The sequence below is a fragment of the Malaya genurostris genome, chromosome 2 (assembly GCF_030247185.1).
Source record: "Malaya genurostris strain Urasoe2022 chromosome 2, Malgen_1.1, whole genome shotgun sequence".
In the NCBI taxonomy this organism is placed as follows: domain Eukaryota; kingdom Metazoa; phylum Arthropoda; class Insecta; order Diptera; family Culicidae; genus Malaya; species Malaya genurostris.
The window spans coordinates 192,348,227-192,375,850 of record NC_080571.1 but is presented as its reverse complement, the minus strand read 5'-3'; the positions used below and the strand labels follow the sequence as shown (position 1 = coordinate 192,375,850).

General features: G+C 36.3%; 1 protein-coding gene across 1 annotated transcript; it reads left to right on the top strand.

Annotated features, from left to right (window-relative positions):
- The first annotated feature begins 279 nt into the window (after nt 1-279).
- LOC131432926 (serine-threonine kinase receptor-associated protein) lies at nt 280-26,219 on the top strand. Its single transcript, XM_058599523.1, has 3 exons — nt 280-714; nt 25,036-25,701; nt 25,768-26,219. The coding sequence occupies exons 1-3, from the start codon at nt 600-602 to the stop codon at nt 25,971-25,973; spliced, it is 987 nt and encodes a 328-aa protein (XP_058455506.1). The 5' UTR covers nt 280-599; the 3' UTR covers nt 25,974-26,219.
- Nucleotides 26,220-27,624: the final 1,405 nt, after the last annotated feature.

Genomic DNA, 27,624 nt, shown 5'->3' with positions numbered 1-27,624 from the left:
CTAGTCACTCTATTGAATTAGCGATAGACAATATAATCGTAAATCTTGTTCGAAATGCAATTAAAAGCTTTCGTGCACGATCCGCCCAAATCACTGGATAAGAATGTCTGAACAGTTTTCAGGCAAACACTACTAATTTTTTCAGAAGAAATCTGCCAGACACAAATAAGCGGGTTGATGCGATGTTTAGCATACCTTACACTGTATTAAGTGCTATGCACTCGTCGTATATTTAACCACATTCGTGTAATTCGTTGTCTTCCTTGTCTCCACAAGTTATTGACAACAACTAAAGTCATGATTGTAGTGTCAGTTAGCTTTTAGTTTTTCATTCTGTTCACATTGTTTCAATGTCCTCTTCGCAGAAGTAAGGAAAATTAATAGATTTATTATTATTTTATCTTGTACTACCGTACAAAAATTAAAGTTAAGTGGAAAATTTAATCATATGTGAGCGTTTTCTATTTATTCTCTGGCTGTTTGGAATTGTGGAAAATACAACTGGTCAGTGAAATTTTGTGTATCTGGTCGATAATTGTGAAGAAGAAACGGAAAATCATACGTTTGTCAAATCCGGTACAGGTTGAGGAAGCAGTAATATGGCAAATCTAAAACAAATTCCCTTGACCTGTTCCGGCCATACCAGACCAGTGGTGCATTTGGATTTCAGTGATCTGACTGATTGTGGATACTTTTTAATATCGGCCTGCAAAGGTAAGCCAAATGACAAAACTTTCTTTTTGCAATGACGAAAGGTTCTCCTTTCCGTACTAATAATGATGGTTAAATTTTTAAAACAAAGAATTTCCAAACATTAATTCTGGTAGACTTTCAAGTATATAAAATTTTTGTGCTAGACCTTGACAAATTTAACCTTTGAAAAAATGTCACCCGTCGTTGGATTTGATAGAAATTTGGGGAAGATGCAATTTGGATTACCTTGGAAATTTATTTCGTTCAGAGTTAAAAAAAAAGTAATTAATATACCGTGCTGAGTAATATTCTTGGTTATTTAATTCGGTATAAAAACAAATTTTCGTGACATTCATTGAAACAAGTTATTTTAATATTTTCCTCAGAAACAAATTCTACAACTTTTTGTCGTTTGAAGTATTTAAGCCATGTATCGTATTGTACCTATTGTATCTTATTAAAGTACCAGTTCTAACAATTTTGATCTTTCGCTGGGAGGATGTATCTGTAGAATAATCATTCTATTAGAGCAAATTCATGCAATTTATACAAAACTATTTTTGTTGGAGATTGATTTTCGACTTCTTTTGAGCGAATGCAAGCAAATTCGATAGTCCCGCGACAAAAGGGCCTAACTGCAAATGAGAGCCTCTCTTTGTTTACTTTCGCTTTTGATTATTACGGAGACATTATTGAAAATTCTCTAAAGTTTCCAATATAAATCGAAAGATTGTAGTTTTACCTTGAAAGTTTTGAGAAGAGTAAAGCGTCAAATATAAAATCAGTTTGGTAAATCGTGAAAGAAAAAGTGAACAAAGAGAAACTGTCATTTGCAGTTAGGCACTTTTGTCGTGGGACGGTCGAATTGTTCGTGGATAAACACAATGATTAAAATCGACACGTTAGACATAACCATCGCTTTTGGTTTTCGAAGTTTGTAGTGTATATCAGAAGGGTTATAAAATTTATTAGAATGAATGTGAAATGCTAAGTATTCTTACGATGGAGTAAACTTGGTAGCTTTACTACGTTCGACTAAGAGAATCGAAGCTATATTTGAAAACAATGACAGAGATATTAGGAATATGGAAAATAAAAATCGAGTAATGATTCAAGAACAGTTGCCGGAGAAAGATGTCTTGTGAAATTGAGACGAATCGCAAAGGATACGACAAAGTTGAACATATTTTGCGAATGGATCAAAAGTGCCTATCACGAATAAACCGGATTGTTCCCCATCGAAAATCAGTTTGGTGAACCTAGTTGGTTTCCTCTCAATTGGATGGAAATCTAGTTTGATTAAGTTGATAATTCGAGTAAATAAATAGGAATAATAAATATAAAGTAACTATGAGTAAAAGTGATGTTTTTTTTCTGTTTAGTGAAGATTTGGGTGAGAAGAAAAGTGAAATACTACGATAAATAGCAGTATAATAAAAGGTTTTTTTTACAGAAGGAATGCTGTTAGCCGGTTTTTCGTGGGTTTAGATAAATTGAATGTTGTAAAAATCATCTCAACAGTTTCGTAAAAAATCAACAATGCTGATTGTGTTTTCGCATTGGAGCCCATTGGATTATTGTCTTGTTCTTTGTTGGGTAATTTAGGAAAACCCTTTTTTCTTTTCATTGACCCTTGAGGTGTGACAAACGAATTGGCTTCACTATTGTCGTTAGAGTTAGATTCCTCAGAATCTAAATTGGAATGAGTCTCTGAGACTATAAAGGGGTTAACAATGACATTTGGTCTGTTTGAGACTATGCAACATAACGCGTTTTATCTTAATTCGTTTTCACGATCGCTTTGACTGGGGAAAATCGAGATGTACAGTCTTTTGGGATGAATTTCATAGCTTAAATTCACACCATAAAAAGAGAGTCCAAGGACTAGAGGAATATCCCTGATATTTCGTTATACGGGAAAGGATGGAGTTCATGCTACGATTTTAGTCCGGCTTATTTTCTATTCTAACTAATATTCCGTTACATTTAATTGCAATCATTTTTTTGAATAACTAAATGGTATAGCAAACTAAATGAAAAGGAATGCCACGATACGCAGGATGTACGTGTTGAATGTACCTCGCACCATAAATCAAATAAAGATAGATTTCCCATTGTACGGAGACACTAACAGCGCTTCTAGTGAGAAACGGTTGTACTTTTCTCCATTAGCTACTGTGGATGTGTTTAAATGTACAGGCAACTTTGTACATGCATTTTCGGAGCATTTACGCACCCATTCTACACCAGACGGCGCTTTTGGTGTCACGGGTTGCTCAGCTACAGTACTATTACACTGGGGAATCTAGGTTTATCTTATTTATGTTCGCACGCAGGTACAATGTTGTAGCGATAAAATATGATGATACTGATATCTTTGTTGCTCTGCCGTGGTGATCTTCGCAGAACTTGATGCGTCTGTTGCATCTACTTGCAAGCTACTACAGTGCTATAGCTCTTAGTGGCGACTGAGTGTTACCAAACGATTTTGTTGTCTTTGTTTTATCAACTGTTACAGGCATTCTTCATCGCTATCAATGAATGTAAATGAAGGTCCTCAATTATGGATTCCATAGAAGGATCACAAAAAATGTTAATATTGAAGTATACGAAGGAGCTGTTGAAGATTGTCGATGAGTTAAAAGCAAAGTCTTGGCATTATATTCCTTTGGTGAATTTGGCCTTTCTGTTTCAACAGATTTCGCAGCCGATTCTTAGTGTACAGAATCATTGCATGGCTAGTACTATGGATCCTACTGACACTAAGAATCCTTCCAGGTCGGGGCTCGATGAGTTAAAATCGAGGTTAAATAAAGATAACAATAATAGTAAGCTTGTAAGCATGCCGCATTTTTCTTAAAATAGATGGCATGATGGATGTACCTACGTTTATTGACTAATAGATACATTCGAAAAAAATGGTGTTTTAGAAAAGCCCGGGGTGGCAGCAGAGCGGTTTTTCAAAATTGTAGGTATATATAATCTAATAAAGTTGTATTGGATGAGAATTTAATTGTAAGTATGCGGATTTATGGTTTCCATCACAATCATAGCATGAATTTTCATTTTATGGTTTCGATTGTTGAACAGACGTGTTTGCAAGCGAATTACCACAATTTAAACAGCCCATGTCAGTGTCATCATGTCGCTTACATTTTTTCCATCGAACTGAAATTTCCATCGGCTTAACGGGAAGAGAGGTGTTCTTTATTGATTCATTTTCAACCTCAGGTACACAAAAAACAATCATGTGTGCTTAGAACAAATCGGTACAAAACCCTTAGATGACTAAAAATGCATTTTGTTTTTCCTATATGCACTAATTATAATGAATATTTCCTATTCATATATCCAGATACCCGAAAAACACGTCAATCCTCAACCAGTGGACCTATCAAAACGTTTTTTTCTGGACACCCGTTGCGTTGTCACCCTGTATTAGTTAATTAGAACACGCATGGTTTATAACCATACATAGTTAGTGTATGTTTTGCTAACAAACAAACGCCGCTCATCACTGAAAATATTCCGTATATCTATGAGGCGGCTTTGCATGATATGCTTTGTGCGATGATGTGTTCAATTTATGTGGTTGAAATTTTGTGCCAAAATAAGGCCTGAATATCACCTTAATGCTCGTTCATGCCAATCATTTTAAAAAAACATCGATTTGAGTTATTTGTAGTTATCTCATACTTTTGACAATTTTAGCATAAATTGCTGAACATATTTCCGATGGTATGGAGAATAAATTATGTTACTGTCGTTAATGAACAAGAGATATTCACGATTAAGTTCTATCCATTCTTGTACAAAGTGAATTTAAAAAAAACCGCCCATAGTAAAGTAAGACGTATTCACGTCAAAACGTTGATTGAATCAAACCAGATCTTAGAAATTCAAAAGCTCATGACACCATTTAATTGCATTCTGACGAAATGACTCGTCATACGAATCAGGTAACTGTTACGACAAATAATAATAATGATAAAAATAATAACGATATTACAAAATGATAACAAAACGATAAAAGAATAAAAAGTTTTTTGTTCCAAGAGGCGAGATGGGCCAAAGGTGTCCTTAGGCTGTCATGTTATTGACAGCACAAAGAAAAAAAAGTTGCAAACGGAGATGTTCATCTCCTCTGTGTAAAGAATATCGCCTCGCACTGACAACATAAACGAGAGCTCTTGCCTTTTACTTGCAAACACAAGAACACACTTGAAATTTTTCTATTCGAAACTGATGATAAGTGCGCTTTTTTTCTTGTGCGGTGCTCGCCAGCTGCATCTTCAGTATGGGCATGAAACTTACACGCTGGTGTATTACTCTAGTGAAATTCCATCACTGGTTACAAGAATGTAATGAAAAACTAAATAATGCAGTTCGTCAAACTATTGATGTATAAACAAATATTCAGACGCATGTGCATGAATATTGGTCGGAGTTGTCAGTTCTCAAATTATTTTAATAATTTATATAGTAATTCAGTTTGATTAATAATGCTAAAAATTTCTGGTTTCTTTCACATTTTTGGAAAATTTTCAGTATCTTAAAATTTTATCCCCTTAAAATTGTGGTTAGGAAGAATGACAATGTATTGGTATAAATTTTTGGACATTTTTGAATGAATTTTATATTAACTCTCCCTCGGACAGAGGGGTACCTTTTCGTTTTTACCACGCAGACGTTTGCTTAATTTATCCAGAGGTGCGAATAGGCATACGATACTTGGACCTCCGGGTCAAGGATTACATAAAAAAAAAGTTTTAACCAATTCTATACGTTATTTTTATTTATATAAAAAACGTTGAAATTTTGAAAAGGTGAACCTGTTTTAAAAAATTGTTTTGCATAAAACCATAACAGTGAGTTCCATTCTAAAGATTTTGACTATCGTTCCCGGTAATTCCGGAACCGGATACTGGGGCGGGTATAATGAAATTTGGTTTGTTTAAACTTCAACTAATATAATTCAATATTGAAACAGTTTTGAGTCCAATTTAGGAGAACTTTTAAGTTTTTCGCACTGTCGTTTAATTATGGTTTAAAATTGCAGTCACTCATTACTCTGTAATTTTGAAACTGCATTTTTGTACTCGTGTTGAAATTTGGTTTATCCTTCTTTGAGAATACGATTGAGCTCTTCTATTCTCGATGCTTTCGGAACTGGAATTCGGAAGCCGGTGTAATCGAAGTCAATTGAATTCACCTAAGAAATTATGTATTTATTTCGAAATTTGGGAAAATTATTGTATCAGGAATCAGAACTAATTGGCTCAAGTGGTGTTATTTGGAGATGTGTGCCTTGTCGTAGCTTCTCATTTTCCTGATGGGAAGAGATGGATAAAAGGAACATGAAGTACGCAATCGCACTTACACAAATCACAAAAATAATACTCAGTACGCTGAATAGTAGCCATGTGATAGTTGAGTTTGCAACGTGCAGTCAGAGCTCTGACAGGGATCCTGCAATAATGCTTGGAAAATGCAATTGACATTTTACATTTTCAGATTCAAATCTTGTAAAAATGCTGTTGTCTGAGCGCAAGTGTGCAAGATGCGCCAGTAGCTGGCATGTTTGGATGCCTGTGCTTTGTCCTACTGAATCCTGTGCTTTGTCCAACTAGTTGACAGTGATAAAGCTGGATCTTTCATTTGTGGTTGACGACTGACAATTTTCAGTATCCGAATACAAACAAAAGTAGGAATAGAATTCAATAGCGTTCAGGCTGATGGAGATCTTTCATTTGCGAATAGTTTGTTCAAAATCGGTCCAGTCACATCTGAGATCTCGACCTCTTTGTTAACAACACACATACATACACACACGAACATATACTCAGTTCGTCGAGTTGATATGCTTAGTATATTACACTCGGACCTACAGGCCTCGGAAAATTTTTCTAAAGTTTGAGCGAATCCTATACCTACATTTCTTATATTTTTAAAAAAGGTAAAAAGGGTTAGTAATGACTGTACAAGGTATTCCTAATGAGAACATGATAAAATGTTTTCAGTTTCATTCCTGATAATCCACAATACATAGTACTTTAAACCTAAAACATTTCGAATATCATATATGTATGTTGGTATTCATTAGTTAATCTAAACACAGTTTTTATCAAGCGATTTGCTATTATGAATTACATTAAATAAAATACATCTTATAACTATTTCAGGTTTGTTTGTATCAGTTCATCACTTTATTCAATATCATATAGTTGGCTATTGGTTGAACTCATGGAAGAGAAAACAGTCTAACATAAAATAAAATTTAAGTTGGAACTCCAATGGACTTAATGAAATGATAAAGAAGTTTCATGTAAGAAAGGTCACGACAAGCAAGAATGTCGCGAACTGGGACATTGGATAGTCTACCTTGAGTACGCAAGGAATTTATTAGTTGAGATCTGACATCACAATACTCCACGCATGTCCAAACGACATGATCAATATCGCGATAACCTTCGCCACAAACACAATGATTAGTATCGGAAAGTCCAATTCGAAGGAGATGTGCATCTAACGTGTAGTGGTTGGACATAAGTCTGGACTTCACATGAGTTAAGTGCCTACTCACATCCAGTCCCCTGAACCATGCCTCTGTTGATATTTTAGGAATAATTGAGTGCATCCATCGACCCAGATCATCTTTATCCCAAGAAGCTTGCCAGCTGGCAAGTGTTCTTTGGCGAAACGCGCTATAGAATTCGTTGAAAGCAATCGGTCTCTCATAAATTTCACCCTCAATAGCACTACGTTTGGCTAAAATATCGGCTCTTTCATTGCCTGGAATGAAGCAATGAGCCGGAATCCAAACTATTGTGATTTGATAATTATTATCCAATATGTCGTTCAGGCACTGTTTTATTTCGCCCAAGAAAAACGGTTCATTTTTGCCAGCAGCGTTTGATGCGAATGGCTTCAATCTATAACGGATCCATATTCCATCACCGAAAGTATCGTTGTCTGATACATTTTTTTAGATCTTCTGGATGAGCACTAGGGTGGGACAAGGTTGTATGGGAAAAAGATGAAAAGGTTTATTTTCTCGCTCCATCAAACTTTTCCTGTTCCTTTTGGGTCCCATAAGCATCACGCAAAATTTTAGCTCGATCGGAGAAACTATATTTTCGCGCCCGAGGTTTATAGTTTGTATGGGATTTAGTATGGGGAAATTAACTCTTTACAAAAAAATCGGCTGGAACCTATAAACCCTATGAATTATATAAATCAGTAAAAGCAAAGTCTTGGCATTACATTCCTTTTGTGGAACCAACCCGGGCTGGTGGTTCAATGCATAGGGCGCTGGTCTTACAAGCCAGTTGTCGTATGTTCGAGCCCCGACTTGGAAGGATTCTTAGTGTCATGAACATTTCAAACATGTTTTGAAGAAAATACTTACTTTTAGTCTTGCGACAGGATATATTCCAAGAGCCTGGCAGGAAATAATTGTCAAATTTATTCCCAAAGGCGGTCGCGACACTTATGAGGAAGCGAAGAGTTTCAGGCCTATCAGTCTTAGCTCATTTCTTCTTAAAACAGTGGAACGCATAGTCGATCACTATATCAGGAATGTTAGTTTGGGCGTGCATCCGCTACATGGAATGCAACATGCTTACCAGCGTGGAAAGTCCACTACAACCCTGTTACATGATGTTGTGTACAACATTGAAAAAGCTTTCTCACTAAAGCAATATTGCTTGGGAGTTTTCCTAGATATTGAAGGTGCCTTTGATAAAGTGTCTTTCAATTCAATTCTGGAAGCAGCCCGTGGTCATGGCATACCTCAAGTATTACAAATTGGATACACGCAATGTTTAGCAATCGACTTCTTTGTTCATCGCTTCGGCAAGCAGAGATTAAAAAGCTGAGTGTCTGTGGGTGTCCTCAAGGTGGTGTACTATCCCCACTTTTATGGAACCTAGTCGCTGATGGTTTGTTAAGGAAACTTAATAACCTTGGATTTCCGACTTATGGTTTTGCCGACGATTATCATATATTGATGACCGGTATAAGCATTAACACTCTCTTTGATTTAATGCAACAAGCCCTGCGATCTGTTGAACAATGGTGTTGTCAGGTTGGATTATCTGTAAATCCGGGCAAAACATCAATGGTGCTTTTCACTCATCGTAGGATAATCACAGGAGCTCGTCCGTTACAGTTCTTCGGTTCAGAGGTTACTGTGGTCGATCAAGTTAAATACGTCGGGGTTATTCTTGACTCAAAACTGAATTGGTCTGCTCACTTTGATTTCAGGATTAAAAGAGCTTGCATGGCTTTCGGCCAATGCAGACGAGCTTTTGGAAAATCATGGGGACTCAAACGCAGATATATTCATTGGATCTACACAACTATTGTTAGACCAATTTTATCATATGGATGTCTTGTATGGTGGCAGAAAGGAGAAGTCGCGACAGTTCAGTCAAAGCTAAATCATCTCCAAAGGATGGTCCTAATGGCGATGACAGGAGCATTCACGACAACTCCTACTGCTGCTCTAGAGGCGCTACTGTGCATTAAACCACTTCATGTGTTCCTAAAACAAGAAGCATTATCTTGTGCATACCGTCTTAAGGTTACAGGGCTTTGGAACAGTAACCCATTAGATTATGCTACCAGCCACACTCGCTTGTGGTCTCAAATGGTTACGTGGGATGAGCATTTACTTGCTCCTAGTGACCTAACTCTCACATGCAGTTTTCCTTTCAAAACATTCAATGTGAGCTATCCTCTTCGTGAGGAATGGTTGTCTGGTTGTCTGGAACGACAACTTGATGAACACATAGTTTGTTATACGGACGGTTCTCTGTTGAATGGTCGTGCTGGTGCTGGTGTTTACTGTCGTGAAATGAGGCTGGAGCAGTCTCTTTCACTTGGTAGATACTGTACTGTGTTCCAAGCAGAAATCTACGCGATTCTGTGTGGAGTAAAATCGGCACTTCAGCAGAGGATCTGTGGTAAACGAATTTATTTTTGTTCCGACAGTCAGGCAGCCTTGAAAGCACTCAGTTCGAATGACTCACGGTCGAATCTAGCGATCGCATGTCGAACTCAAATTGAAGACCTCAGCATTTCAAATGCTGTTTACTTCTTATGGGTACCCGGCCATTCTGGTATTACTGGAAATGAATGGGCTGATGAGTTGGCTAGAGCTGGTGCAACGAATGATTTCGTTGGTCCTGAACCAGCTTTACCACTTTCTATTAGTTGGATAAAGCACAAGATTCGTTCTTGGGCTGCATCCAAACATGCCAGCTACTAGCGCAGCTTGCAAACTTGCGCTCAGACCAAAGCATTTCTACCAGATTTAAATCTGATAATGTCAAAGTGTCTACTGCATTTCTCCAAGCATCATTGCAGTATTCTGGTCAGAGCTCTGACTGGACATTGCAAACTCAATTATCACATGGCTACTATTCAACGTGCTGAGTATTATTCGTGTGATTTGTGTGAATGCGATTATGGTACTTCATATCATCTGATATGTAACTGTCCTGCATTGACGCAGCTACGTATCCGGGTTTTTGGTTCTCCATCCATGGTTGAGTCTGTGTATGCGGAGCTAAAATTGAAGGATATTCTCTCGTTTCTCACCCAATGTGGTAAGGAGCTATAGTCGGAAGGGTTCATCGTTCTTCCTGGAGTGAATGAATCCCTTCTGTATTCACCTTAAATAAGGTTTAGCAGATTGTTTGGCATCCTTTAGGGGGTACCGAATTTACTTCTGCTCGTACATACTGCGAATCGTTCTGCATTCTTCCGGGAGTGCAGAATGATGTCGCTTTTGTAAGATCTCTAAATCCTCTCGGGGGTTGGAGGTTTTATTAACAGCAGACTGTTCGGGGCCTCGTAGAGGTTCAGAATTTACTTCTGCTTCCACTAAATGTGATCCTCAGCAGATTGTTCAGCATCCCTTAGGGGTGCAGAATTTACTTCTGCTTTTATGTGTTTTTGTGTCGTCAATTTTTCCCATCCTCCTAGTCCAACCTTTACCATTTCCTTTCAATCCTTCCCTCCTATATATCGGGAAAATGATGCTAAAAACATATTGATGGCAAAACACAAATCTCCAAATATCAAGGGGAACGTGCCATTTGAGCCAATTTGTTCTGATTCCTGATTCCTGGAAGAATTCTTAGTGTCAGTAGGATCCATAGTACTAGCCATGCAATGATTCTGTACACTAAGAATCGGTCTGTTGAAACAGAAAGGCCAAATTCCACAAAAGGAATGTCATGCCAGGACTTTGCTTTGCATATAAATCAGTGCATATGTTATTTTCGTAGGAAATTTAACGAGGAAAAAAACTTTAGAAGACCGCAAAACAATCCGACGTTTGTAGAAAATGTTATTAAAGGAAAACCAGCACAAGGTATAAACAATGGCTCATTCCGTAATATATCTAGCACCACTACTCCTAGTGAAAGTAATATGTTGTGACTTACTTTTAATATGCTAGAACGGTTGATCCGAGTTGTTTAATATCTTTAATATTTTCCTCCTGTTATTGTTCGAAGAAAATTTACTGTTATTGTTCGAAGAAAATTTACTGTTATTGTTCGAAGAAAATTTACAGATTCTTCACCAAGTTGAATTTAATTGATGGAATCGTTCGTACACCAAAAAAAGTTTTTTAACCAGTTGTCCGATAATTTTACCGAACCATACCTTCAGAATCGAACAAAAGAGGAAGTCATATTCTTCAAGGGAGGGGGGGAGCTCTTCCATTGATTTCAAGGTACTTGAGATACTACTTTGGTATTTAATCCAGTCAACATTTTTGTCAAATCATATGGAATATTAACTGAATTAGCAATGCCTTTGTTACTGCTAATTGAGATGATGATTGGTAAATCATCGCTACCGTGTAAATCAGGAAATACTTTCCAGGTGCAATCTAGTCGAACAACGAGATAAATCTAATGCACTTGGACGTGCAGGAGGTCTTGGGATGATAAAGTACTTGTGGTACAATGTAATTGTCATTCATATTATGTATTATATATTATGGACAATCAGACCTGGTAATAATCAACTCCGTACTTCATCATCACTGAGTTCAGCTCACCTGCAAATCGGTTTCAGAAGCATAACTGAGCGAGTTGAGTAACTGGGTAACCATTTGTGTCGAGAAAACATCGTCTCGACATCGTACCCTCTTAGAAAAAACGCTCGACGGTGGTCCATCGTTGGTCCAATACGTTGGATCGTTGGTCCAATAAAGTTCAATCAATCGTTCAACGGGAGGCCAACACGGGACCTTCGTTTGCCGATTTTGAAGCAGACCGTTGAACCGAATGCCATTTTTTTCGTTCAACAAACCCTATAGAAAGAGGTCCATCGTTGAGCCTTTTTTATTATGAGGGGTTGGAGCCCCGTTGGACTAGTTTTACTGAAGTTTTTTTCAACTAACACTACATACCTGTACAATACTTCTACTTCGCGTAGAATAACAAAAAATTTCTTTCTATATGAAGGTAACATCTAATTTTCACAGTATTTTTGCAAGAGAAAAAACATCACAGATAAAAATATTTTGTGATTTTACATTTATTTTCATGCACATATTTGGAGCAGGCAATTGAATGGAAATTTGCATTACAAAACGAAGCGGTTTGTAAATATACAGTCTTGTTCAATGAAAAACTAAATAAATTTTAATGTAATTTTACATCAATCGTGGTTTTAAATCAGATTTTCGTTTCAACTGATGCCTATTTCATAGTACTATCGGTTTACATGTCGTGTAATTTTCATCTTTTCTTTCTGTGAACAACAAACTGATCCAGCAAACTGAGCTTATATTTCGGGCAGTATGTCGTTCAACAAGCGCTCAACGACCAATAAAATAGAACCGCTTGCTGAGAGGGTAGTGTCAAGCAATCAGCAGATGAGCGCTGAGTGCACATCAAATATTAGAACCCACTGATAGACGATTTTTGAGTTGTGATATGATGTGTTTCCATGGGCGGCCAACGTTCGAATGGATGCCATTTCAATCCAATTCTCAACACATGTTCTCGTATGCTGGAAAACGCATTCGGTTCAGTTGTGTTTAGCTCGAGACATGAAATTCAATCGTTTATGGTATACATCACGCTACGGTTCGACTTTTATTTTCGTACATTAATGCTCGTGCTCGTTTTGAGTACCAGCAAAACCAAAACCGAAAACCTGGGTTGTGTTGGCAGCTCTGCATACACTCACCGGTGTAGCTGATGCCAAACTCAGTACTCACTTTTTAAAACTAGGAATGATAGTTAGATGCTATGAAATCAAAACTGAGAACCATCAATATCATCATAATTTGATGTCAGCGGTGCTCTGTATAGGTGAGTGTGTTTGTTTAGATCAGCGATGAGTTTCATCTTTACCATCATTTTACGGATTGCATCGTAAACCATGAGGCGAGCTGATGAATAGAAAAAATTGAGCCAAGTTTTTGCCACCATTGTGGACAATAATTAAATTAAATGTTTTGAAATCAACGCAAAAGTTCGAATCGAATGCACTAATTTTCATCTTACCCTTTTAGCATCGAACAGAGATAAAAGATCTCACTCCTACTAACAGTTTTAGTATATGAGATGAATGGTGAAGCTGTACAATAAATAAAATCTGTTTGAATTCACCTAGTGGTGTAATGATGCCTTTCTTATTCACATTGCACGAGAAATTGGTGCAAGCTTCATATTGGACATTACGAATAACGGTTTCCGGAATCGGAATCCGCAGACTGTCGCAGTTGTAGTAAGGTTTTACAGCTATTAGCGCAGCAAGCCTACAAGTTCAAATAGTTTTACAATCCGCTTTGACTTTTTTTTTGTCGTCTACTGTATGAAGGTTAGACATTTTTAACGTCTTTTTAACAAATTCAACTTCATTCAATATGATAAGCTATTTATTTGAATCTAAGTTCGATCGGTTCAATTTGCGAGGATTTGTTCCATTTTCAATACTCACTAACTTGTTGTTTGACTTACTTCTCATGTCCTATTTCGATTAAACCAATTTTTCGGAAACAAACGAATTCCTGCACTTCCTTTACTATTGTAAATTAAATATTTGCTAAACAGTGTTTCATTTTTGAATCAGCTGCATAAACCATGTTTCGTGATTGAAGTTTTATTCAATTTTGGTCTTTCCATTTGCATCATTACACTGCTGGTACGATATTACTGTACTACTGGCTGATAAAATTTCATATACATCGCAATACCGATGCTTGTGTCTTTTCAAATAAACTTCAATCTGTTGAAATTTTTTATGTGAATACGTCTTACTTTACTATGGAACGCCACTTCGAAATTTGCCCTGTGGAAGAATGGATAGAACTGAAACGTGAATATCTCGAGTTGCACTAAACGCAACAATATATTTCTTTCTTCTTGCTATCAGAAATATGTTCAGTAATCAATGATTAAATTTCCAACAGTGTGAGAAAACTATAAATAGCTTAGAATATAAATTTTCTCAAAATTTTGAAAACCATAAGGAAAACTCATCATTGCTTGCCTTTCTCGTACCCGCGACGATGGTTTTGAACGCTCACAGTCCCGTTGTTCAACTGGATGAGTATAAAAAGAAAACCATTTTCGAAAATCGATCATATTTTCTTGTACTTCACACGGAACAGGGTAGTCATGATGAGAACTTTCCATCAACAACAGACCTTCTTCGTGGTATAAAGCTTCAAACGTTCAGGTCGCGCTTTCATTTGCATTTCTGAAACAAAATCCAGGAATTGAAATGCGAACCTGTATTCTGGCCCCCTGATTTTTGAACAATATGTCATGGAAGTTGTGATCAAAGAATTTTGTACTCTGTCCAGTAAAAGTTTCGGGTAAATGCTAACACGTTGAGTCTGTTTCAAAATCTCGGATTCAGAATGTACGTGAGGACAGATCATGCATATTCCAGCAGGACTCTGCTACTGCACACAAACCCACGGTGACACAAGATTGGAAGGTCGAAGATTCTATTGTCTTTAGCATCTCAAATCTATGCCTTCCAGTTTCCTTGACCTTAATTCACTGGATTATTACGTTTTGAGCATAGTTGAGCAGTAGACCATTAAATATTTTCTCAGCATTATTTCATCGGCGAAGCCCCAAAAGCATATGATTCGGGTATGTAGTCGTTTATACCACTAATGGGAATTTTGTTGAATAATCTCATTCTCTGACTTGCAAAATATTAAAAAATAATAATATCAATCCGTTTTCAAATTCAGTACGAACCTCGTATATACATCTCTAGTCTCACGTCCCGATCAAAAAGGAACAATAAGAACGAATATAAAAAGTCCGCCCCGCACGACCGGCTGGCATTGAAAATCAATTTCAAGGTAATGGAATATCAAATAGTTAGACTGTGCGCTATACTATACTACATACTGCCTGGTGTGCGACTATTTCCTAGAACAGAAATGCTACAAAAAGGGAGCGTATATACCGTTGTTCGTACAGACAAGATGTGTGTCTCGGGTGTGAGATTATCACGAGGCAGCTTCCTATACATTTATTGGTATGAGATTGGAGGGCTTCCGGGTGTCGGCAGTGATGTGTATGTAAATGCTCTGTTTATAGCAGTATTTCCTAGTGGAATGATTTGAGGTCGTTCGTACGAATGCAAAGGGATGTAATTTGGATTTGAACACAATTTCCGGACTGTGAAATGAATCAGGATGATTTGGATTACACTTGCGATCAAATCATGAGTAGATCAGAATGACCAGAAATTAATTATCAACAGTATCGAAAATTGCTAGACTCAAATGTTACTGTTATGCACTATGTCTTCGAAATCGACTACAATTGTTGAAAAGTAGATAGTACACAACCAGCATCGTGTGATGTACGCTCAAGGTAATCCAGCTGGAAAGAAGTAATACCTGAAAAAGAACGATTTAAACCAAACAACGCATACATACATATTTCTTTATACAATTTTCTTGTAGCAACGATAAATCGCGACACATTTGTACATGGGTCAATGGCTTTATGCGTTCAACCTTGATCTTGTCGCGAAACTGTAATATTGCGGAAGTCAGTAGACTTAGGTTTGAATGAAAATGCAGCGGCTTGAAGAAATTTTCCTGCACTGAAAGTGAAAACGAAAGCAAAACCTCATTCAATACCATAGAAAATTCAAGATTCCTGTGATTGAATGTTTTAACAGATCGTATGACTTTTCAATCATACGGAAGAGTGGAGATTTTTCGTAAGATTAAATTCGATATTATGCAATGAACAAGTACCACTGAAAAAATTGAAAGATCGAGGCAAACAGCTCACAAATATATAAAAAATGACAACATTTACGTCAGTTTGGTGAATTCCATACATATTTGTGATTGAAATCTAGCTAATGAAATTGCATATGAGGAATACAACTTAAAAAAACGGAGCGTGAAACATACTGATGACATAAATATTCATCATGTTCATCATTCATCATTGCAGTGATGGTTAATAAATTAAATATCTCGAAATGTTCATAAAGTTGACGGAATTCGACCCGTGTTTATAAAACAACACACAACATAACATTTTTGATACACAACATAACATTTTTGAAGGTCGTTCAATTTTTGATTTAATCGACTTCGTCAAATGCTCTTTGACTGCAATGGATAGGGGTTGTGATCGTTCGTCGGGCAATATATCATCTTCTAGTCTCACAGTTTCATAAGGTTCTCAATAAGTCTCTTTTTTTTGTTCATCCTATTCGTGATTGACATGTTTTATTTTGATAAACAATAAATGTATATGGGGAAAATATCAGAAGCAGATATAACGATATCTCAAGAAATGCAAATTTTCTACGTCTGGTACAAAATTGCAAATAAATGTAAAGGAATCGTTTTTAGTAGAAAAGAAAACACATCAATAATTGGATAGCTGGGTGTAAGGGAAATGCTAGCAAAATGATTATTTTTTGTCCTCATATAGAAAGGTTAGTTAGTTAGTTTTCTTTATTAAAGAGACTTTCAGCCGGTGGCAGGTTCGTCTCTATAGAAAGGTTATGCAATCACTGTAAAAACCGACTTTTGTACCGAGTGTCATATACCATTCGACTCAGTTCGTCGAGTACACAAAATGTATGTGTGTGGGTAACGTTTTTGTGTACTAACTTTCCTCGGAAATGGCGTGACCGATTTTTACAAACTTAGGCTCAAATGAATGGTCTTATGGTCCTACATAAAACTTGAATTTCATCCGGTTTCGGAATCACAGGATTAAGAGTGTTGAGCATTTCAAGCAGTTATACAGGGCAGTAATGCAAAATACGGGAAAAATATATTTATCAGTCCCCGGCTTTCAATTTTGGAAGCACCGGACCGCCGACACCGAAGATCCGATTTAAGAATTCAAGCGAGTCCATTGACTCTGAGCACACATTAACACGATTTTCAGCCGTTTGAAGAAATCAGAATTACGGTGCAGGCACGAAGATCTATTACCGGTGTGCGATTTTGATTGAACACGGTGTTGAGGTTGAGACAAATCATAACCACTATACGGGACGTGCGTCCGGAAGAATGAAAAGGTGGGTGGGTAATTTCAAAGACATAACTGGACGACATGAATAAGAATAAAACTGACATGCTTCTTTCCCACTTCCGATGGTATTGATTGATTGTGTAAATTTTTCAACTTTGCCTGCGTCTTTTTCAGAATTGTAACGGTGCATCTATACTAAAGTACGACAAAAGTGAAAATTCTCCTTGAAGCTACTGACATAGCGCATACCATACTCTACAATCTGAGAATGGCTAGCCACAATAAACAGTAGCTCCTTCCAAATTCAACAACTTTCAAGAGGCAGGCCCAACTTTGAAATTCGTTTTACTTCGATTCTCATGAGGTGTAGAAGGACATGCACATAAAAGTCTTGCTCCCCAATGCGAACGGTTTTTTTTCTGTATCGTTTTCGTGTTTTGTTTCTCTGCACTCCCGTTGGAAGGAAGCGGTTCAGTGAGAAAAGCTTTGACTTCAAGAATTTGGATTTTTGGCAATTCGAGTGATTTTGTTTCATTTCCAGTTGGGTGATTTACTCCAATGCACTTTTTGATCAAACAATTAAACGCCGTTTAGCATGAACTAGAATTGTAACATAAGCTCAAGATTTGTTATCTCTGCGGTAAGATTTTTTGTCTTTGTGTCATACCAGAAAGGCAAAAGCTGCGCTTCTGCTACTTCGTGTATGAAATTTAAGTAAATAGTTGTAATATTTTTGAGTTATCTGCATGAACCAGCTTTGTGATTAAATTTTTACCGTGCCAATTTTTATTTCAATTTTCAATGCAGATATAAATGATACGAAAATATATTCACACATGACAATTAAAAAAGGCAGCTCAAAACTGAAATTTAACCGGTAATGAAAACACCACCGTTCTCACTCAATTTATCGCCATAGAGCGGTCACAGCGGATATGGCAGTACAGTTATGAAAATGTCATGACATTTTGAGCTCGTGACATTTTCGAAAACCGTCACCGAAAATGAATACAACAGCAACCTATCCAGTATGTACGTACACTACCAAAAACTATGAGAGAGTACGACAAACTTAACTGCTCTCATGATTGCGCCAAGCTCTCGTGTCATTGCGTGTTGGCTACTTTTGAATGTAGCAGCTGCGTTTATCATTGGCAGTGACCACTTATGCTTGGCGACAGTTTAAAAAATGTTAAATTTTCGCACCCTTGCGTGAGAGCGCATTTGGAGGTATCAACCGGTATAATCGAAGTCAGTTCGTACTAATGTCTCCAACTTTCGTGCATACTTTCAAACACCGGCAAGGTATGAAGTCGTTTAAAATGAAAGCTGTACCGAACGTTTATGATAAACACAATGTGGTCAAGCAAACCAAAACTTCATCACTACCGAAACGGTAAACAAGGAAATATATCTTCAAGAATGTCTGAAAAAGCGATTATTACTACGCAGCCATGACGCTCTTTCGCTATTCTGACCTTATTTGGATTTTTGTCACTACACCAAAGATATTTTGGAAGAGAATGAAGTCCATATTGAACCGAAAGAGTCGAATCCACTCAATTGTCCGGAGTTGCGATCTATCGAGCGGTATTGGGCTCTCATGAGGTGAAAACTCTCTCAATATGAACAAGCTACAACTATAGAAAAATTTCGAAAATCTTGCACAAAACCAGAATATCGGTGGGGGGTAAACTCAAAAGCCCTTAGTTTCCTCATGCAGTCTTATTTAGTGACTGTAATTAGTTTTAAGATGACAAATAATGCACAATTAAATGAATAAAAAATGCATTTTGAATTGAAATAACAGCAAATTTGTTTTATTGTCCAGATTCTGTCGCGAACAAGCCTTACTGGTGACAATCAAGTCATGTATATAATAGGGCTGAAAAGGCACTATTCGTGACTGAACACTCTACTTCTCAACAATTTAAACTTAATTCATAATAAAATAAAAGAATGCATATAAACAAATTTGCTGAACAGATGCGATGATAACCGGACACGATTCGATAATTATCAGGTGTCCCGTTGTTTCCAAACTTGATGTACGATGAAGCTCTTTCCGCATTCAATTCTGAACACTCTTTGTCCCACCATTGCACAGTGATCCGGATCAACAATTTAGAGGACAAAAACATTTGTAGCTTAGCTATAAGCTACATTATTTTCACAAAAGCTATAATATTTTCACAAAAAATGATCAGTGACAGATAAGCCATATTTTGATGCAGATGATATTAGGGTGGCTCTTATTATTATTAGGATGATCCAAAAATTATTTTCCGAATGTGTTAAGATAGATGAATGCATCCTATGGCAAAATTGCAGAGTAACTTATGTCAAGTAGCTTTGCCGAAGGCGTGATATCTCTAACGGGTTTAGTGCTACAGCTATTTCAATAGAGCAACGTAGGGTGTTCCTAAAAAAATTATATTTTTTTCTCTTTTAGCTATTTTTCACTTCATCTTTGTTTATTAAAATAAATTTTTTGATGACATACATATTACACGACGATTACAATAAAAATGAAATAATTCTTAGGTTCCCATAATAATTACAAAAATAAAGATGATGATGAATGCACTAAACTGTGACGAATTACAACGTACAAACTGATTAATTTTATATAAACTGCGATTCATATATATATATATATATATATATATATATATATATATATATATATATATATATATATATATATATATATATATATATATATATATATATATATATATATATATATATATATATATATATATATATATATATATATATATATATCATATATCATATATATTTTGATCGAAAAATGTTTAATCAGTAACCGTCAACCAATAAACTCAATAATAGTATAATTATATTAACGAATTTCGATTTGTGGTAGAACAAAACATCAGAAAGTACAGTGACAACACGTAGCGAAAATGAATGTGAATCTAAATAGGGTAAGGGCTCCCTATTTCATCTCATTTGTAAGGGCGTCGCCTTCAAACCCCGATTTAGCCACTAAAATCACTGTAACTATTTCATATTACTGCTTCATTCGCCTTGCTCCACGTTGAAAATTGATTCACATTTCTTGAAAATTCAACTAATATTTATAAAACAGCTAAAAACACTAATGATGTTTTCCCTACTCTGCTCCTAATTTCATCTCAATGGATTTTTATCCATCCTATCGTTGATCTTTTATTCATCCGATAAATTAGCAATGGCGACAGCAATCAAAACAAAATATTCCACTATTACACTCTCACCCGCATTCGCATGGCTGCCAGATGGCTGACTAAACGCTGCCAGCTGGAAAAATATGGCTTGCAGACATTCTGGTGACCGACTGCCTTACCGCTGCCAGATATACAACTCAAACGATACAACCGTACCCACCCGGATTTTTCCACATTATTATTATTGGTAAAAAATTTACTCGTTGAATTATCTAATTAATGGGGCAATGACTTACGGAGATCTAAAGAACTATCTTTTAACATCATTTTATTAGTGCAAACAGATAGAACAGATATAGACTTTCTATGCAATGTAATACATATTTTCTATGAAAATACCTGGCATCTCTGTGCACAGCCGATGAAACACACACACACTTCACAGCGTTATGTTGGCGTATAGCGGAATGAAACCAGTGCTACTAGATTTGCCACAATGGTTATTTCATTAGTATTTAACACGTTCTTTCTGTTAATATTCGAAGCAGAAACAGTTTTATTGAAATATTAATATCAATAATATAATTAAACTAATGTCACGGATACCAAAAACTTACTTTTTGATGATAATTTGAAGAAGATAAACAATTTTTGTTTTGTAACATTATGAGATAACTTGGCAACTTTGCGAAACCAAATGAGATGAAAACAAAGCGCAATCAAGTGAACGAAGTGAAAAACTTTCATCTCATATTTTTGAAGACTTTTATTGCTTGACGGGTAAATTTTGAAGTTTTTAATCGATAACTAAACAAGTGGCAAGTGAACATAACTAATTATGAAGCCATCCAGCATTCAATGGTAGTGTAATTGTGCGAAATAGTGATCATGTTTTGAGACGAATCGATTAGTAGATATTCAGAAACATGACGAGATGTAAATCTTGAGACGAAAGTGTGTCCTAAATTGAAAAGTGAGTTTATTTTATATGAAAAAAACGATCACCGAAGAATTTAAAACCATTTCTTTAAATAGGAAAGTGTGACAATAGCTTTTCAAATCATTTTCAAACATTTCACAGTTTGCTTCCGGTAGGTTGTAAAATATTATTCATGTTCAAAGTTATGAGGTGAAGGGATGAGATGGAAATAGGAGCTCAGATGAAATAGGGAGCCGTTGCCCTACATCCAAACATTTTTTCATTTTTCATTCTTGTTCAGAGCGCGTCACAACAATTTAGCGAAATTTTGATGATTAAAAAAAAGAAAAATGTCTCAAGCAAGGAGAATCATGCGCTTCTCAAAAAATGTTTGATGAATAATTCGTGCATTTTTTTAGTTTTTGTTGAACTTAAAAATTAGGGCAAAGCAAATAAAAAAAAATAGATTATGAAAATTAATCATTTGATCATTTTGAAACAAATTTAAAAAATGATATGCGAATACAACAGTGTGATGAAAACCGCAACAAAGGTACCGCAGAGACGGGACTCGATCCCGTAGCTAGCTCTTATCCGGGGAAATCGTTTTGCCAATTAAGCTACACTGCATGTGAATCACACGAAAAAAAAACAAACTAATTGAATGCTGAAACAACTGGCGGAGGGGTTGCTATAGAGAAATAACTACAAATGAACGCCGTGGCGCCCAATTACAGCTGAACATTCTCGGTTTCTTTGTTCAATTAGACTGTTTCTTCGGGTATTTCACATGCAGGATAGTTTAATTGCAAAACGATTTACCCGGATAGGAGATAACTACGTGTTCAAATCCCGTCTCTGCGGTGGCTTTTTAGTGATTTTTATTACATAGTTGTATTCGCATGTCATTTTTTCAATCTGTTTTCCTCGTAAGATGCTGATGAGATTGATTTGTTTTTGATTTTTATTCAACTAAATACTAAATCCTTTTATACTAAATCCTTTTGCACGCCACCTTTTTGTTTGTATGTGAATGGAGATTTCAGTATGCATACGACCCATTGACAAATTAAAAACATTTATAAGCGTACAATATTCAAGCTTTCAAAACAAGTTAAATTAGGCAAATCCATCAACAAATCACCGAGATACAAACGCTTCAAATTAGGTCCGAAAAATCTATCGCCGATAGCTCTAAATTGGCCTGCTGGTTACCGGAGAATCAAAATAAACTACTACTAGTATTCAACATACTCAAAAGAATATGGTATCAACACGCCGCACACACAAATCAACTATCCAGCGAGCGAATGGATGTAACTTTCAGTTTCGTTATCCACCTCTACTCAAACAACGTTCTTCGCTGGCAGCCAGAGGTTAACTAAAGCAGAAATGTATTCGGGCATATATTCATAGATTCCCTTTTGTGCTATAGTTCATACTACGCAAATCGGACGACATGATGACATCATTGACTGCGACTGTGATTGGCTCGTGAAAACATAGGTCAATTAAAACCAATTTTTCAATCGTATATTGAGATACTTAAACTTAAATGTTACCTCATAAGTTTCAGTTGAATGTTTCCGAATTGATTGGTAGTTAAATTATATAAATTCATCAACAAAAGACTGAGTTATAAGCGTTCAAAATTATGAATTTTAGCATTAAGAAGACTAAAGCATTTTAATGCCAAAAGATCGTTTCTTGCATTTGATAGAAAATAGTATGGGTATAGAAACTAGTGGAGGAAATATTTATTTATATTTTTAAAAACGTTACTCTATTTGATAATGCTATTACAGGGTCTGACGTTAAAAGTAACCGTTCCAATACATCCGAATAAATTTCCGCGAATGGAACTCGCTATACTTGCGAATTGATTTATTTCGACTTTCTTGCGCTTCCTCACTGTACATTCCAATAGGAAGCAGGGCATATTTTATAATTGGAGCCCTGCACTAGAAGTTTCTACACGTTTGGCGACAGCTCCACACTATCCACACAATCCATACAGCACCTCAAGCACCTGCAAGCGTTAAAGAAAAGTTCTGAATTTTTCAAGAACTGAAACAGTTGAGGATGATTTATACAAATATGAATTCAATTAGATCCATACAAATATGAATAACCATCAACGTGAATGAACTTTATCTACCCGATTTTGCAACTGAATTAATTTGAGCACATTAGAAGACAAAAATACCTAGTTTTCATTAATAGCTAATAAATACCTTACATGATAGAGTTAAACATTTTGTAAAAAAACATCCATTTTTTTAAATATGCTCGAAAGTATTTCATATCAAATGCAACGAACGGAATGTTTTTTCGTTTTCCTTAATCTTAGATATAGCAGTTTGAAAATAATCAGTTTTTGAACTAGTTTGGTTCATAACCTCTGTTCAGAAAATGCTACCCGAATGTACCTGTCATCAAAAAAATTGCTCTTAATAAACTCTCATAGATGTTCAAAGACTCAAGAAGTGAAAAATTAAACAAAAAACTAGAACCAAAAATCAGATTTTTTTTGGGAACACCTCAATGGCGTCGTAGACAAAGCTACTTGATATAAGTTTTGCTGCAATTTCGCCGAAGGATGCAGTCCTCTACCTTAACACATTCGGGAAATATTTTTTAGATCACCCTTATAATAGAATCTGCATTAAAATATCTTTTCTGTCACTGATCTTTATGTAAGACTAAGACACAAATGTTTTTGGCCCCCTAAAATGTGGTTCTGTGCACTGGTTGGGAGAACCTTGTATCGAGAGGAGGTCAATTCTGTATAAGGAATAGCAGAACTCCTTCGTAGGAATCATCTCAATCGAAGCGAATAATGCTAAAATCGCTGAAATTTTGGGGTACTTCATAAGATAGCCAAATCATAAAGCGAAGTATGCTTTGAGTAAATCAGATGTGTAAAAATGGTTGTTAAAAGATTTTGTCCATTTCAATAAGCAGCTAGGAAGAATTTTGAATGAAAGCTGAGTCATAGTTATAATCAGGAGTAATCTGATATGACAGCTTCAATGGCATTTCGAATCAGTTTACTTGTGTGTCTTGATCAAATTACATTGCGAAGACAGTCCGTTGCTAACTAGTCATGCTTTTGCTACAATAAGAGGCAGAAATAGGTAGGATGATACTTCTACTGTTCCACTGTAACACATTGTTCAAATCCTTTACCTCGTTAGATAAATGAGCGCTGAAAGGAGGAGCCAACTTGCAATCAATTACTTCATTCAAAAACGTTTTAAGATCAGAAATATTGAAAGTTGTAAAAATCCAGTCCACAAAATCAGAGATTCCAGCACCGACTTGGTTCTTTGCTGGAATTTCTTGGACCGTAGAAGAGGGGTGTCTCTCACCTTTTGACGACCTAGATTTATTAAGAAACTCGACACATGCAATTATTCGTACGCAAGAACAAACCGGAGTGGGGTCAAAGATTACTGGAGAGTCGTCGGGATATCCTCACTCGCAGATTACCAAAACATCTTTTCACATATTTCAGTTCGGCTGTTTTCTGTCTCAAACAGGAAATGATCACAGGTTCGCTATCAACTGGTATAGTGTGATAAACGTCACAAGAAAAGCCATTCTTGAAATACATACCTTTTAGAAATAAAACATTGAGAAGATTCATGATTTAAATTGAATTTTCACGCTCGATACCTTCATTTAGCAAACCATTGATCAATCATTATCTTACATTCTGACTATTTTGTTACAGATGGAAAACCAATGCTACGTCTCGGAGACACAGGAGATTGGGTAGGTACGTTTGAAGGTCACAAAGGTGCCGTTTGGGGAGTTGCTCTTAACAATAAGGCAACACTAGCCGCATCCGGAGCTGCCGATTTCACTGGAAAGATCTGGAATGCGGTAACCGGCGAAGAAGTTCACAGTTTGCAGCACAATCATATTGTCAAAACAGTTGCATTTGATAGCAACAGCCAATGTCTTGTAACCGGAAGCAATGAAAAACTAGTCAGAGTGTTTGATTTGAATGCCTCAGGTACACCGGTTGAATCTTATTCGGGTCATGCCGGTACTATAAAGCGAGCTATCTTTGCTCGCAACGATAAATATGTAATTAGTTGTGCGGACGACAAGACCATGAGGCTTTGGGATCGCTCTTCAGGACAGGAAACTATGCGTGTCGAATTCAGTGCACATCCAAATAGTCTAGAGTTATCGCGCGATGGAAATATGCTAACTGTTACTTATGGCTCGGCTGTTGCCTTCTTTGAAACGGAAACGCTTAAAAAAATGAAGGAAATCGTCGTCCCAACAAAGGTTAGCTCTGCAAGTCTGCATCCCGATAAGCAAATTTTCGTTTGTGGTGGAGAAGATTTCAAAATGTACAAATTCGATTATATTACTGGAAACGAAATTGGTGATTATCCCTTTTCTATACATTAGCAATATATGTAAAAATAAAATCTTTCTTTTCATTGCATAGAATCTTTTAAAGGGCATTTCGGGCCCGTGCATGCTGTCAGTTTTAGTCCGGATGGAGAACTGTACGCTAGTGGCTCCGAAGATGGCACACTGCGGTTATGGCAAACAACCGTCGGTAAAACATACGGACTTTGGAAGTGCACTGAGCCTACAGATCTCAACAATTCAGTAAATTCCAATACATCACGCGAAGTAACTGCAAACTAAGTGCACACTAGTGAACTAAATTGAACAAAGCGATTGTTAGAAAGTCATACTTTGGTATGGTAAGTTGAACATTGTCATACTCATATAATAGGTAACTATCAGAGGGAATAATTCACCCCACCAAATCGCGCAGTTTGCACACAAATCCTATCTATCAGGAGTGTATTCATTTCTTGACATCTTTCTTAGAATACATATTAGTAATTTATTATTTTCTAAAACTGAACTATATTGTAAACCGAAAAATCTTATGAAAAATTTATTAAATGGAACGAAAAGAATTACCTTCCAAATAAAAGAGACCGTATCTTTCAAAGAGAAAGGCTTCGACATTAATGGCGCCTCACACCCCGGCAAGTAAAAATTATGGGTTTTGTGGAACCAGACCAATCTGATCTACTTCGTTCTACTGAAACTTGGCGAAACAGTTAACGACGTTTGCTATCAACAACAAATGAACATATATAATAACAATATTAATATATATATATAATAACAATATTAAAACACGTCGCGGTTCTTCTCGAATATTCTTAGCAAGATGTTGAAAAACCGAAAGACCGATTACCCGCGATCTGCTCGGGGTTAGGTAAAATGAAAATCAAACCTATTTGGTACTAGTTGTGTTTACTGCATCTAATTTAACGATTCGTAAAGGCATCAACTATTGCGAATATATATCTTCGTTTTGAGATAATCGAAGGGAAGAGACCGAAATAATCCACATGGACAGTATCAAATGAAATGAACTTTTTTTTTAATGTTATGCAAGTTGCTACAAGAGTTATTGACCCTTATTCTGAATAACGATGTATCGTTTTTTCGATCGTATTTCATTCGTATTCCTAATAACTAGAGTGCCTATAACCAGAGTAACGACTTCTCATCCGTAATGTTGGCAACCATTCAAAACATTCCATTAGCTTTACATTGAATTGACAGGTCGTTTGCTCGATTGGAACTGGTAGCTGTTATTCCAAACGAACAGCTGTCGTCACTCTGATTATAGTCACTCTACTAATAACACTAGCAAAATCAAAGATAGCTAGGATTCGACCGAACCATATTCGATCGAAAAACCAATACTTCGTTATTCAAAATAAGGGCGATTAGATGGAGCAGAACGCCTGGAGATAAACTAATCCATCCTCCAGGTGAATGTTTTTAACCGAACCTTGACAAGGTGAAATGTAGCGAAATACACGCCGCGTTTTTAATCAATTATTCAAAAACTAAACAGATTTTCGAAAAATCAAATACACCAGTTTTCGCAATTAAATTTATCACAACCAAGTATTCTTAGAATTTTGAAATTTTGATTTGCCGAAGCGTAGTTGGTTTTTGAAATGTATAAACAGTTACTGTTCCGTTCCACGGGAATGATTTTTAAACTAAAAAATAGAGTTTGTTGCAAAATTTCACAAAGAATCTATAAATGCAACTAAAAACTATAAAACATTTGCCAATCTAACCGAAATTTGAAGAAGTTTACATAAACTTTTCAGCAATTTCTGTATTGCTTGCGCGCTGTTGTTTCGTATTGTGGTGGTGTGAGAAATACTCGGTGGGTTCAGTCGACGACACGACCTGCCACTCGGCTATTAAAACTGTATCGCAAATTCAACTACCCCTCAGTAACTGGTAATGTCAA